The sequence below is a fragment of the Micromys minutus genome (assembly GCF_963924665.1).
Source record: "Micromys minutus genome assembly, chromosome: 3".
NCBI classification, from domain to species: domain Eukaryota; kingdom Metazoa; phylum Chordata; class Mammalia; order Rodentia; family Muridae; genus Micromys; species Micromys minutus.
In genome coordinates this window covers 92,990,782-93,005,317 of record NC_137972.1, presented here as the reverse complement: position 1 = coordinate 93,005,317, position 14,536 = coordinate 92,990,782, and the positions used below count along the sequence as shown (strand labels likewise).

Genomic DNA, 14,536 nt, shown 5'->3' with positions numbered 1-14,536 from the left:
ACTGTACATACTCACACTTCTTCCTGCCAGTCTGGTCTGGTCTGGTCTGGTCTCTCTCTCTTCCCCCTCCCTCACACATACAAACACACCATACACATAAGAATTTTGTTTTTAATTTTCTCATCCTCAACTAAATATTGAGTTCAGGGTCAACCAGGACTCCAAAAGAAAACAAAGCAAAAATAAAATAAAATGGGTGTAGTGTGAAATTGTGCATCAGAATAAGTGAAATCACCACATATGCAGCCACCAAACCCAAGCACTATTGCTGGTGCCAAGAAGTACTTACTGGCAGGAACCAGACAGAGATGCCCCCTCAGGGGCTATGCCAGAGTCATATAGATTCAGCTGAGCATGCCTCCAGCTAACCATCGGACTGAACTCGGGGACCCCAATGAGGCTGCTAAAGAAAGGACCTAAGAAGCTCAAAGGGGTTGCAACCTTATGGGAAGAACATTATCAACCAACCAAGCCCTCCACAACTCCCGTGGAGTAAAACACCAACCTTTGCGCACACTTTGAGAGACCCATTGATCCAGTTGTGTATGTAGCTGAAGACAGCAGTGTCTCATCAATGTGAGAAGAGGCTTTGGTCCAGGGAGAGCGTGTTTTCCCAATGTAGGGGAATGACAAGGCAATGGCGTGGAGAGGGGGATCAGGAGAGTGCACCTTTGTGAAGGCAACTGGAGGGAGGGGGGGGGGAAGGGATAACATCTCAAATGTAAATAAAGAGTATCTAATAAAAAATTATATATATATATATATATAAAAGAGTAAGTTGGCATTTGTTCCCATATGGAGTTCGGAAGAAGCTGCTCATAGGCAGGAGAAGCGCACACTAAACACTGTACCTCTCTTCTATCCTGTTTCTATCCATGAGCGGCTGTTTGATCCACTGGTTAACCAGTCTTTGTCCTTGAGCAGTTCTGCATTTATTCAGCAATGCAGCCAGAGACTGGGAGCCAGTAGTGTCTTCAACAGAACCCTAGAACACAAAAATAAATTAATTAAATAAAGTAAAACACTCATCAGCAAAGACTATACCATGAAATACAATCTGGGAAAAAAGGATGAATATTATTTTCCAATATAAACTGAGAACTGTTCACAAAAACATTCTAAGCTAAAACCAAATTTCAACCTGTTAATCTGTATTTACAGACACACACTTTGCCCTCAACTAAACCACTTCATAAATACTGCTGGTTTTCTCACCCTGACCAGTTTCCTCCCCTGTCCTCCCGGTATCTGTCCCCAATTACTGCAGTTTCTAACCAAACTCAAAACAGAACTTTACAGCATAGCTTTGATCACACAAAATTATTCAAAAAACTAGGACAAATCAACATATATTACTTGAAACTAGAAAAATGAAATACAGTGGGCTGGAGAGATGGCTCAGTGGTTAGAGCACTGGCTATTCTTCCAGAGGTGCTGAGTTCAATTCCCAGCAACCACATGGTGGCTCACAACCATCTGTAATGAGATCTGATGCCCTCTTCTGGTGTGTCTGAAGACAACTACAGTGTACTCACATACATAAAATAAACATTTAAAAAAATGAAATACAATAGTTAAACACAACTTACCTCTTTTAACTACAATAATGTTATAAAATATAGATCCCTTAAATAAGTCATTATCTGCAAATGAAAGAACTTTAAATTATTTATTATTTTTAACCCATGTTATCTTTTTTTACCTGGAAAAGGTTGAGGGCTCTAACTGCGGCCATGTCTAGCTTCATGTACTGGCTGAAGTCAAAAGTCACCAATTCAAACTGTCCAAAATTTGAATCATCTGATAAGAGTTCTAAGAACTTGATGACTGCAGACAGCGATGAAACTGCACCCTACAAGTAAAAATGTAAACAGATTCTTCTATCATCAAGACTAGTGAGCGGTGAGTTGGGCACGGAGGCCTGTGCCTGGGATTCCCAAGAGCGAAAGGCCAGCACAGGCGACCAAGAGTGCGGCCAGCCTGGAGTGTTAGCGAGGCCACACGAGCGTCCAGTACAAAGTGCAGCCTGTCTCTCATGCTGGCGAGACAAGACCGGCGCTGAAGCTCCTGCTCCCCAAGCCTCACGATTTCAGTCGGATCCCTAGACCCACAGCACACAAAAAGAGCTTCTTAAAGTGTCCTGGCCTCACACACATGCTGCAGCACACACATGAGCTCTTGCTTGTAGCACAAGGCTGATGACTTAGTTAAACAATGGAACCCACAGTGTAGGACCTTCCAACCTCCGCTCTCACATCGGCCATCACACACACGAAATAACAAGGCAGACCTGACAGCCTTATAAACCCAGGACTCGGAATATGACGGCAAGAGCAAAAGTTCAAAGTCTATGCCACTAACTCAAGGCCAGCCTGGGCTACATGAAACCCTGTTTCAAATACAACATACTGGCTCATTTTAATAGACCTACTTTTTCCTATATGGTAACTATATTCTAATTGCTTGTGTCAAACTAATTAACACGTAAGACTGTCCACATGGTCTCCCATTACATCACCAGGAAGGAGGCAGACATCAACCTTCTTTGTTTTAGTTATGAGACAGGGGCACACTCTGTGGCCCAGGCTTGTTCTTATTAGTAATTCTTCTGCCTCTGCTTCCTAAGTAAGTACTTGGACTAGAGAAGGAAGCTACCATATCCAGCCATAAGAACTTATTAACTGATAAGTAGAGGGCACATGTTTTTATGTGCCAGAACTCAGGAAGCAGGTAAATCTCTATGGTAAAGGCCAGCCTGGGTTACACAGTATGTTCCTGGCCAGTGTAGTTATAGAATAAAACCCTGTCTCAAAAATTAAAAATAAATAAAATAACCAAAGCCCTACCAGCTTCTTTACACCATCCTTCTCAGGTTTTTATTTGCCTTTTTGAGGTAGTTCATTTAGCCACAGATATCCCCCAACTCAATATGTTTTTTTAAACTGCCTCTATCTCCTGCCCACACTATTTTATGTTCTCATTTTTAAAAAGGGAGGGGGGTGCTAGAGAGATGGCTCCGCAGTTAGGAGCACTGACTACTCTTCCAGAGGTCCTGAGTTCAATTCCCAACAACCACATGGTGGCTCCCAGCCATCTGTAATGGGATCTGATGCATCTTCTGGTGTGTCTGAAGACAGTACTCACATACATTAATCGTTTTTAAAAGGTAAGCATACTTTCAGTTTTATTACTTGCTAACCTCCAATAACAATTCTTCAATGCAGACATAGCTATACTTATTTAACAGAACATTAAATTCTCATGAAAGATTCCTGGAACTGTGCACAGCAAAGTTGGGACAAGTAAGACTATGCTTTGTCCCCTGCGTAAGGGACATTAATCAAGATCTTTCATGTGCCGACTTTTTTTCCTCTTTGTAGAAACATGGTCACAATCACCCGGGCTGGCCTCAAGTCTGCAACATTTACAAGGATGATGTTGAACTTCTGATTCAATTTCCAACTGCTAGGATTACAGGCTCGCACATCAAGTTTATGTGTGAATATGAAACCCCTCCATCTATCAACTCTACAGATATGTGTTGAAGCAAATATTAGAATGATGGCTTATCCCTTTACCAGCCCCCGGGGCCTCACTCCGCAGATATCGCCCTAGTAAGGAGCCGAACACACGGACACCCGGCCCACAAGCTACACTTTCCACAAGATTACTTTCCCAGGCCCCACCCTGGTGCGTCTGCCTCAGCGTGTTTCTTTACCCCACTGCCCGGCACAAACATGACTCTAAGGCCCAATAGCTTTTCACGCAGGTTTATATACAATCTCAATCCACAAGCCCTCTATACTGTAAGATTATATCCAATGGACAAAGACACAAACTGCCCTTCTATACGAGATAAAGACCTATAGAATCCCTTAAATATTCCTGTCTACCTATTGCCAATTATGGTCCCCAGGACCCAGGTCTGCTTTCTCCAGCTCCATCTTGATTTCTTCAATGTCTCTTCCTCTTCTGTTTTCCTACCTTTTCTCCACCTACCTCTCCACCGTCCAATCAGCACCACCTTAACATAAATCTGCAGACACGAACCACAAAAGTATGACAATAGGGGTGGAGAAGTAATTCAGCAGTTAAGAGCCTGCACTATATACGGTGGCTTACATCCACCCAGAATTCCAGCTCCAGGAGAATCCCGTCTCTTTACCTACCAAGGGCAGCACACTACCCCTACACACATACATAGATTAAGATAACAGTAAATGTTTAAATATAAGGCTATAAGGTTATGTTTAAAATTTCCTAGTCATAGTCATTTTCTTGATTTTTCCCCCACAAGCTTCACTGTATATAAAATAGTTATCACAGATGTAGAGTTCAGATTTCAAAATGAGAAAGACAGAAGTACAGGCCAGTGAGATGGTTCAGCGGGAGAAGCCCCTCCCACCAAGCCTGATCCTGACCCCAGTTCACATGGTGGTAGAAGAAAAACTCTCCTCAAAGTTCTTTCCTGACTTCCACACGCACTCGATGGTGTGCGCTCACGCATGTACCCGAGCACGGGGCACACACACAATAAATAAGTGCAATTTTTAAAGTGACCGAATTAGCTTTTAAAAACATCACTGCTGTAATTTAAGCACACACTCATAACCCACAGACCTGGTTCTCCATCTCTGGTAAGACGGCGCTATTCATCTGTTCTCCTTTTTTGCCTTTCAATAATCGGTTGAGATCCTGATAAATGTCTTTGGTGGAAAAGTCAGCTTTCTTTCTTTCTGTGATCAGAATTCCTCCTCTCTGTATGACCTGTTTATAGGAAAGATTTCAAATTACTTTGAGGAAATGAGAAAAGAAAATGACTAACATCAGAAGGCATAAAATGACACAGCCTAGAAGTCTTAATATGCACTAAATTTTGTTCACTATACACGTCCTTAGGAACAACTCTTAAATCTGAGAACTAGCTCAGGAGAGGGAAGTGGGTCTCACATCTTTGAGTTCAAGGTCGGCCTGGCCCTCACAGGGAGCTCCAGCTTGAATTCAGGGTTGAACCCTGTGGAGGAGGGGCAGCTGGAGACAGGTGCTGGAAAACTTGTCAAGGCCAGCACTGCAGGGGGTTACAGGGTGGACATGAAAGCCCACACCTGTAGTCCTAGCCCTGGAGAGGAAGGGACAAGAGGAGGGCCACTTAGAAGCGGGCCAGCATGGACCATGGTGACAGCAGACAGAACGTCCCTTTAAAAGTATCTGTCGCAGTTAAGAGCACTGGCTAATCTTCCAGCAACCACCTGGTGGCTCACAGCCATCTGTAACTTTCCTTCCAAGAGCTGCAAAGCCTTCCTCTGACTTCCCCGGACTCCGGACAGTCATGTGGTAGGAAAAGCACCCATAAACTTTTACTGGGTGTGGTATGGCATAGCTTTAATCCCAAGGCGGGAAGCAGGAGCAGGCAGATCTGAGTTCCAGGTTATCCCGGTCTACAGAATTTCAGGACAGCTGCAGCTAGCTACACAGTGAAACCCCGTCTCAAAAATTTTAAAGAAAAAAATCTAATTTTTTTTCTTTTTTGAAGTTCAAGGCCAGATTTGGCCACATGAGATACTATTCTAAGCAAATCTAAACCAGTAATAAATCATATACACGTACACACACAACACAAACAAAATGTAGGTAAAGGTTAAATTTAAAAAGGAAAACAGGAGCCATTTGTGGTAGCACTTAAGTAATCTTAGAACTCAGGCTGCTGAGGCAGGATGGCTGTGAGTTCAAAGCCAACCAGGGCTATCAAGTAAGACCATGACTCAAAAAACCTAGAAACTTAAAGAAAAACTGCAGGTTTAGGTTATCGCTCAGTTACACAGTATCTGCTCAACACAGTCCTGGCCAAGATCCCCAACAAAATACTAAATAGATAAAGTAACTATTTAATGTTTATTTGACGAACCATGCCGAATACAGTAATAGCTACTATAATTATTCTCTTGGGGTGAAGACAGAAAAGGGGGAAAGACTGGAGGTAGAACAAGAGTCTTTTAAGATGCATTTAAGTGTATGGACATTATTTGTCTGCATGACAGAAGAGGGCATCAGACAGAAGATGCATGAGATGCCCGTGTACATGGTCATGAGCCACCATGTGGGTGCTGGGATTTGAACTCATGACCTCTGGAAAAGCAGCCAGTGCTCTTCCTGCTGAGCCATCTCTCACGATAGAACAAGTCTACTACAAACACTTGTCATGATGACTTAAGAATGCCAAGCTTCTTTCAAAGTTACAAATCAAGATTGTCCTCAAAATAAAACATTTTAATTAGAATTCAAATGATTGGTTTTTTTTCCCCATCACTGAACAGCATCATCAGCTGGAACCACAACTCAGTGGTAGAGCACTTGCCTAGCATTCTAGAGGTCTAGGTTCAAGTAAAGATAGGGGGAGGGGTATTTTAAATTAAAGATGTTCCTAGACTGAACTCCCTTACCTGCCTCAGTTTCCCCATGTCTCCGGAAGTCTCTCCTCCTGATAAAACACATTCCTTTGGTCCAATCTGAATCAGAAGAGCCTCGAGATTGGAGAACTGATCATTATCAGGGAACTCACACAATCCTAGCTTTCTCTGGATGGAATCCACATACCCAACTCCAACCTGTCTTTGACCATCAACCATGGACATCTTAACACCTATAATGCCAACGGAAGCTGACATGTCATTGTTACCAAACAGGATGTCTTCAAACTGTGAAAGGTTGCCAGGAGAAGCCTAAGCAAAAACAAAAACAGTTTTGAACATATTTAAATTTTGCAAGTGAATAATTATCCAAACTTGATCAATTTTGTATTTTCTTACAGAGCATGCTGGTCAGTATATTTTCAATTATTATTATATAAGGTATAAAGACTCGTTTCTCCTTTTGCAGTTACAGACTTCTACAGAGACAGACTTCCGTTGAAGCTTAGCCAGATGACAATGACACTGTGCTCCTGTAGCTTCCTGAGTGCTAGGATTAGAAGCACACATGCACCATGCCTGGCTATGGTTGCTTTTGTAACACTTAGACACATCTAAAAACCATTCTGAGGCTGGGCGGTGGTGGAACATGCCTTTAATCCCAGCACTCAGGAGCAGAGAGAGGCAAATCTCTGAGAGTTTTAGGCCAGCCTGGTTCACAGAATGACTTCCAGGACCATATAGAGAAACTATTCTGCCAAACTGATTTTTCAAGCCTCCAGCACAGGAGAGACTGAGACAGAATGACAGAGTCCAATTAATACCAGTCTGGGCCCCAGGAAGATGCTGTCTCAAACACCAAAGCATCCTCCAGGCTTGTGTGACTCTACACCGCTCATTAAAGGTGTGGACTGAGAAAGTGCACAGTCATAAGTGTTCACTAGGAACAAGAGAACCTGTCTGCCTGTTCTTCCAGAGTTCAATTCCCAGCAACTACATAACAGCTCACAACCATGGGGGTCTGATGCCCTCTTCAGGCAGGTGGATGTATATGCATCAGAACACTCATTAAATAAATAAAATTAAGACAAAACCTGGCTGACATACTTCAGCTATAGAAGAGGCAAAGGCAGGTATGGCCAAGCATGGCTGTAATCACATTAGCGCTGGCGAAGCGGATGATCGCTGACGCCAGACTGAGCTTGTTCTAAAGAAAATGTTTTTAAAAAGATTCCTTTGATCCCTCAACTTGGGAAACTGAGTTAGAAACCATTTCTTCATTTTTTGTTGTTTTTGGCTTTCAAAACAGGGTTTCTCTGTGTAGCCCTCATCCATAGACCAGGCTGGGTCAGGGTTTAGTATAAATCAGCCTGCCTCTGCTTCCCAAGTACTGGGATCAAAGGCGGGCGCCACCTGCACATCCGGACAGCCATTTTCCAAGGACTGCCAAGAATCCTAGGCCCTCCTGCACTGAGGACACAGTGAGACCTTGTTTCCAAAAGAAAAAGAAAAAAAGAAAAAAGATAAACAAAAACTGGAGGCTGGAAAGATATCAGAGATTAGGACACCGGGTGCTCTTCTAGAATCTCGCTCTCAGAAAGCTCACAATTCTAACCAATCCCAAGGGACCCAAGGCCTTCTTCCCCTGCAACAGCAGGAACGTGGTGCGCAGACAGACATAAAGACCTAGTACATATAAAGATAAGTAATCTTCTAACTAAGAAAATAGATAAAACTAAACTTTAATAATAATACTTATGTCCAGGCTATCATCCGGTTATGTTGTATTTTAGGAACAGTGAGAGACAAGGCTCGGCACGTTCAGAAACATTTTATGAAGACTACTGAATCTCTAAACTGCGACTAAACTGTAACTTTTAAAAACCCAACACTATGTCAGAATTTCTCAAAGCATTTTGCTATCACAACCTAGTTAATATAGTAAAGCATGCGCGGAATTTAATTTTCTAAAACAAACATCAGAAAGAAAATTACCTTAAATGCCAAATACCAATCGTTCTCCTTAGACGCCTTGTTTCCAGCTTTATTCTTATAAACTTCAACTCTGTACTGACGCACCAGAAGAAGATTCTTCACAAAAGACTCAAAATTCATCTTACTGAGCACAACACTCTGCAGCGTCTTTGCCCCTAGAATAAACAACATAAACAAAGTTAAATGTTAAAGATGAGGATTTGAGGTGATACATGTCTGAGCACTTCACACATCAGCGGAACCTTGTATTCCCTAAGCAAGCCAACCTTTCACAAACTGTGGGATGAGCAAACACATCGTACGCACCGTGAGCATATCCGCAGCTCTAGCTGCTTGGAAGTCTGAGGCAGGGGAATTACTTCAGAGATAAGCAAGGGGTTGGTGATCAGCGGTCAATCACTGGACCCTCCCAGTAGAAGGGAAGAACTGATTCTGAACACATACTGCAGGTTTACCCATATTCAGTACACACAAAAGAGATGAATAAAAATAAAAATAAAAATGAAAATGAAAAAAATGGGTGAGGTGGCCCTCCAGGGGCAGGGCAGGAAAATCTGTTCCAGAACACACAGGGATGTTACAAAGAGAAACTTTCTCAGAAAAAAACAAAAACAAAAACAGGAAAGCAAAGCAAATTCCTTGGCTGGGTGGTGGCTGTGGCAGCCGTGGTGCCCTACTTTAATCCCAGCAAACAGGAGGCAGAGGCAGTCGAAGTTCTGAGTTCAAGGCCAGCCTGGTCTACAGTGAGTTCCTGGATGGCCAAGGATACACAGAGAAACCCTGTCTCAAAAAAAAACAAAAAACGAAAACAAAGTAAGTACATTCACAAAGGACTTGGGCGCTCTTAAAAATGGAACTGCTCAGGGCTGAGGTGGTGCTCAGGTTTCAATCACTTTCCCAGTTTGTATGACTTCCTGGGCTAGCTTCTCAGCAACACAACACATCACACACAGCACATCACACACAGCACATCACACACAGCACATCACACACAGCAAGTCTCCCTTCTAGCACTGTTCCCTACCCAGCAGCTTACCAGGCACAGGCTGGAGTTTCAGTGAGTACCAGCATATGTAAATCACTGCCTTCCCCTTTTACGCACTCACACAGTACACACACTGGTCCCCCTGGAGCTTGCTCCAGCCACACAGAACTAGCTTCTCTGTACTGGGAGATAAGTCTAGTGACCTGATCTATCTCTTCAGCATGGCCACACTTCTCAAAGAACCCTGTACATTTTCCAGGCTCTCATTGTGTTGAAAAGATTCTAAAACCAAATCCTATCACATGTGTGATTTTAACAAACTGCCAGACTGCATCCCTCCTTTGGTGATGTGTAACCTATTTTCCTACAGTCAGAGCACAGACAGGCAAGACCTCTGAGTGAAAGGACAAGCTGGTTTAGACCAGCTCCAGGCCAGGAGGCAGGGCTACAAAGCCAGACTCTTGTTTCACAAAAAAAAAAAAAAAAAAAAAAAAAAAAAAAAAACAAAACAAAACAAAAAAAAACAACCAAACCAAAAAAAAAAAAACATAATAAAACAAGAGTATTCGGGGACTGGAGAGAAGACTTAGTGGTTAAGAGTACTGACTGCTCTTGCAGAGGTCCTGAGTTCAAATACCAGCACCCGCATGATGGCTCACAACCATCTGTAGCTCTCTGGTCTTAGGGTACCAAGACCTTCTTCTGGCCTTTGTAGGTACCAAGCACACATATGATACACATATATACATACAGACAAAACACCCATATACATACATTTTTTTTTAAAAATTCAAACTTTCTCATCTGTTTCTCGATGGGAGTGATTTTGCTCCTCTGAGGAAACAATAATTTTGGGAGGCACATAAATTGTCACAAGGAACAACAGCACTTTGAAATCTAGTGGACAGGACCAGGGAAGCTTCTAACGTGATCAGAACAGAATAGCTTCTCACAATAAATGAATTATTGATTCTTCAAAATGTATATAATACCAAGGATGAGACCCCTTCTTAGGGGAAAATAATTTCAGTTCCAAGGAATCCAATGCCCTCTTCTAGACTCATGCACGGATAAGCAAGCAGACAAAACAGTCATACTCATAAAACAAATCTGACTCAGAGCACTGGCTGATCTTCCAAAGGTCCTGAGTTCTATTCCCAGCAACCCCATGGTGGCTCACAACCATCTGTAATGGGATCCGGTGCCCTCTTCTGACCTGCAGGCATACACGCAGTATATGTACATATATACATGTATACACACTGTATACATGATAAGCCAATCTTAAAAAATAAAATAAGTCTTTCTACACACACGCACACAAATAAAATCACCACACCATCCACTGGAATAAAAACTCCTTTTTCCCAGCACCCACATGGCTGCTTACAACTATTTTTAACTCTAATTCCAAGGGTTCTGAGGCTCTCTTCTAGCCTCCTCCTCTGTCACCAGGCACACAAGGTGCACACACAGACAAAACACATGCATATAAAACTCAGTACGTAAGTGTATAAGAGGCTAGTCTGAGAGAGGCAGGTGGATCCCTGTGAGTCATGTGGCTTCCAAGCCAGCCAAGGCTACAACACTAAGACACTGTCTGAAAAGCAGAAAATAAAACAAAATAAAAATATATCAGCTCTCCATTTAGAAACGAAAATGAAAAGTCTTATTTGGCAAAAATATTATGGTGAGGGAAGATGGTCTGGATAATTCTGGGAGAGCAGAATCAACTCACAGCATGTGCCAGAACCATCTGGTCAGCACAGGGCTGCTGAAGCCCGGTATTGAAGGCTCATCACTTCAACCATGGAGACCACACCTCAAGAAAAGCTCTCTGGTTATCATCTACAGACGCCATTTCTCTAGAAGGCAAAGTAAGTGTGACACACCGAGAGGCGGTGCACACTTGATCACAAGCATCTCCACGCCTAGTCTGTGTACACTCTAAGTGTGACAGTGCACGCTTGATGACAGGCATCTCAACGCCTAGTCTGTGTTCACTCTTAAGTTCCTGAAGAACCAACGGGTAAAGAGAACAGGCTTTTTCTGCTGTGACACGCACGATCGGAATAAAAACCTACCAACGCTCCACAGAAGGCGTATACTCGTTTGTACAAGATTCCTGAGAATGATGCATAATCCCTATTTCATTCCACTGTGCTAGGTAGTGAGACGTGAAGGAACTGGGTTAGATGCAAATTCCACAAAGAGCTAAATTAAATGTGGGAAATCCATACAATTATTTAGCAACCAAAGAAATGCTGTTAGTACAGATAATCCTTGAAATGAAGAACAAATAGGACTCCATTCACACGTTACATCCCAAAACAGCTGGAGAAGCATAAGCTGGTGGCAAGAGCTGGGAAGATTGTGAGGGAAAAGTAATAATGGAACAAGATTTGCATGTGTGTGTGTGGGGGGTGTCTGTCTGTCTCCTTAACTCAAGATAAGGAAAAGCCAAACACAACTGTATGTGGAGGTAGCAAAGCATCACCCAGCATAGGCCATAGAAATAGTATAGAGCAATCTCTTGTCTGCAACATCCATTTGCATAGGACAGCATAAGAATTACAACTCACAATCCCAAAGGCTGATAGAAGGAGCATTCATTGTATTTGAAAGAATAAGCAATAAGGGGGGGGGAGGTTGTTATGGTGATCAAATTAATCTACCTAGGCCACAAATTAAGAGGTCGGAAGCCTTTTAGGGAGAGATGTTGCTGGGTCAGTAGGCCCAGGTTGGGCGGCCGAGGAGGGGAATGCCGAGTACAGCTTTCCCACTAGCTCAACCGCACTCAGCAAATAGTAGGGGAGCTGCAGCTGAAATCCGGGAATTCAGCTCCAGGACAGATCCCAGGTCCTGACCACTCGGCAACACCGCCCTTCAACAACGGTCCATCACTGGTTCTCAAGCGGGACGGTTTCAAAACAAAACAAAACAAAAAACGAAGTTATATTGGCAAATGAGGGTGCCCTAAAGGAATTTCCCAACGTGCCCTCCACTCCTCACTCCTAGGTTACGGGCTGTTACAGGTTTGGGGCTACGCATGGTGGCACATGACTTTAATCCTATCAACTCGAGAGGCTGAAACTCCAGGATCCGGCGTTCGAGGACAGCCAGGACAAGGTGATGTATTGTCATGGGCTCTACAGTACCCAGAAGAGCATAGCCCGCTGTGCGGAGGCGAACCAAAACAATATTAAACGCGTGGCCCCAGGAGGCACCTCTCCAGCGCCGGGGAGCAGCGCGCTGCCCCACCGCTGACGCGCCCAGGTTTCCGGCCCCGGAGCTGCAAAGCTGCCCGCCGCGCTCCGGCCCGCGCCGCTGCCCTCACCTGCCGGCCCCATGTACTTGATCACGCCCTGGGTCTTGAACACCTCGCGGGCCGCCAGCAGCGCGTCCTCGCCGTGCGCCGTGTAAAAGTCGCCGCGGTCGAAGAGGCGCACCGTGGTGCTCGGCTTCTCCGGCATGCCCTCAAAGAAGCGCACGAAGCCCACCTCGGCCGCGCCTTCCAACTGCAGCGTCTCCTTAGGTTGCACCGCCATTATCGAAACGCTCCGCAAAACCCAAGAAGAGTACAGCGCGACCCTGCGTTAGCCGGGTCGTTTCCCGCCTCCCCAACCCTGCCCCTAAACCGCGTCCGGCCTCGGTGAAATCGCCCAATCAGCATGCAGCGCTGCGCCTCGGTGGGTGGGAGTCTGCCGCGATAGCCAATCATAACAGAGCAAGGCCTCAGCTTCCCGCGAACTCTAGGATTCTAGCTACTGCGCATGCGTCCGGCTTGCCTGAACGCTGACCTGCTGAGCGCATACCCTTCTCCCGAGGCTAAACTTTCAGGTCCTCACAGCGGATGGCCCTGCGGGTGCGTAGCTGGGTAGGCGGGGTCAGCTAGGAATTTGTGTATCAAGAGACCGGAAACGTATGAGTGAAATCAGGAAAACCTTGTAAACAAAGAACTACCCTCCCTGCCCCCCGCCCCAGCCTGGAGTGTGTGATCTACGTTAGCAGTGTAAATTGCCTAAGAGTTCAGGTTTATTCTGCACATCTTCCTACTGACTCGGTTTTGCATTTCGCCCTACCGTGGACTAATTCATTCAAAAAGACACTTTGCAAACCGAGTGCGATGACTTAATCCCAGGTCTACCAATGGAGTTCCAGAAATGTCAGGATTACACAGAGAAACCCTGTCTGGAAAAAATAAGAAAGGACACATTGGGGGCCCCTGTCTTCGGACACCAGGATAAGGCATCAAGTCTCATTACAGATGGTAGTGAACCACCATGTGGTTTCTGGGACTTGAACTCAGGACCTCTGGAAGAAGCTCTTACCCACTGAGCCATCTCTCCAGCCCAGCTCAGCAGTTTCTTAACTCCCTAATGTTTTCACAGTTGCCTACCTTGAGTTCAGTCCCCAGCTCCCATACCCATCGTTAAATGGTAACTCCAGATTCTCGCTGGAGAAATGGCTCAGAGGTTAGGAGCATTGGCTGACCTTCAAAGGTCCTGAGTTCAATTCCCAGCAACCACATGGTGGTTCACGACCATCTATGATGATGTCTGGTGCCCCCTTCTGGTGTGCAGGCATACATGCAGGCAGAACACTGTATACATAATACATAAATATTTAAAAAGAAAAAAAACTAATTTGCAAACAAGTGTGGCGGCATACACTTGAAACCCCAGCTCTCAGGAGGTGGGATCAGAAGGACCAAAAGTTCAAGGTGGCAGGAAGCTCAGTACAACATTATCCTTGGCTCTGCTGTTGGAGGCAAGGTTGGGCTACATAAGACTGCATCCAAAATAAATAAATAGCCTGTTTTGGGCTGTGTGTAGCAAGACCCTGTCTCAGTAAAGAAAAGGGGAAAAGAGGCAGAGAGGTTGCGTCTGGTTTTACTCTGTGCTAATGAATGGGTGCAGACAGCACTGTTTTAGAAGGTATATACACAGAGAGGAAGAGGTATACACTGACAGGGGAAACTGCAGGGCTATAAGCATTCTCTAGGGCTAATTACCTGATCAGCATGTGATTGTGGAGGGCCAAAGCATCCCAAGTCCTGAGCTAACCTACCTTGAGCTAACTTTATTTCCCTAAGAAGCTGCTCATTGCCCACCTCTGGGAAGACCTTAACAGCCTTGTGATTATCAAG

General features: G+C 44.5%; 1 protein-coding gene across 1 annotated transcript in view; it reads right to left on the bottom strand.

The window, feature by feature from the left end:
* MSH2 (mutS homolog 2) overlaps window positions 1–12,977 on the bottom strand; it is a 54,521-nt gene extending 41,544 nt beyond the window's left edge. Inside the window, exons 1-6 of the mRNA XM_080914921.1 lie at window positions 12,725–12,977; window positions 8,403–8,557; window positions 6,441–6,719; window positions 4,621–4,767; window positions 1,703–1,852; window positions 852–985 (exon numbers count right to left, since the gene is read on the bottom strand). Coding sequence (XP_080771047.1) covers window positions 852–985; window positions 1,703–1,852; window positions 4,621–4,767; window positions 6,441–6,719; window positions 8,403–8,557; window positions 12,725–12,935 — 1,076 coding nt within the window. The 5' untranslated portion in view covers window positions 12,936–12,977. The remainder of the gene's footprint in view (window positions 1–851; window positions 986–1,702; window positions 1,853–4,620; window positions 4,768–6,440; window positions 6,720–8,402; window positions 8,558–12,724) is intronic.
* Between the last annotated feature and the right edge of the window lie 1,559 nt (window positions 12,978–14,536).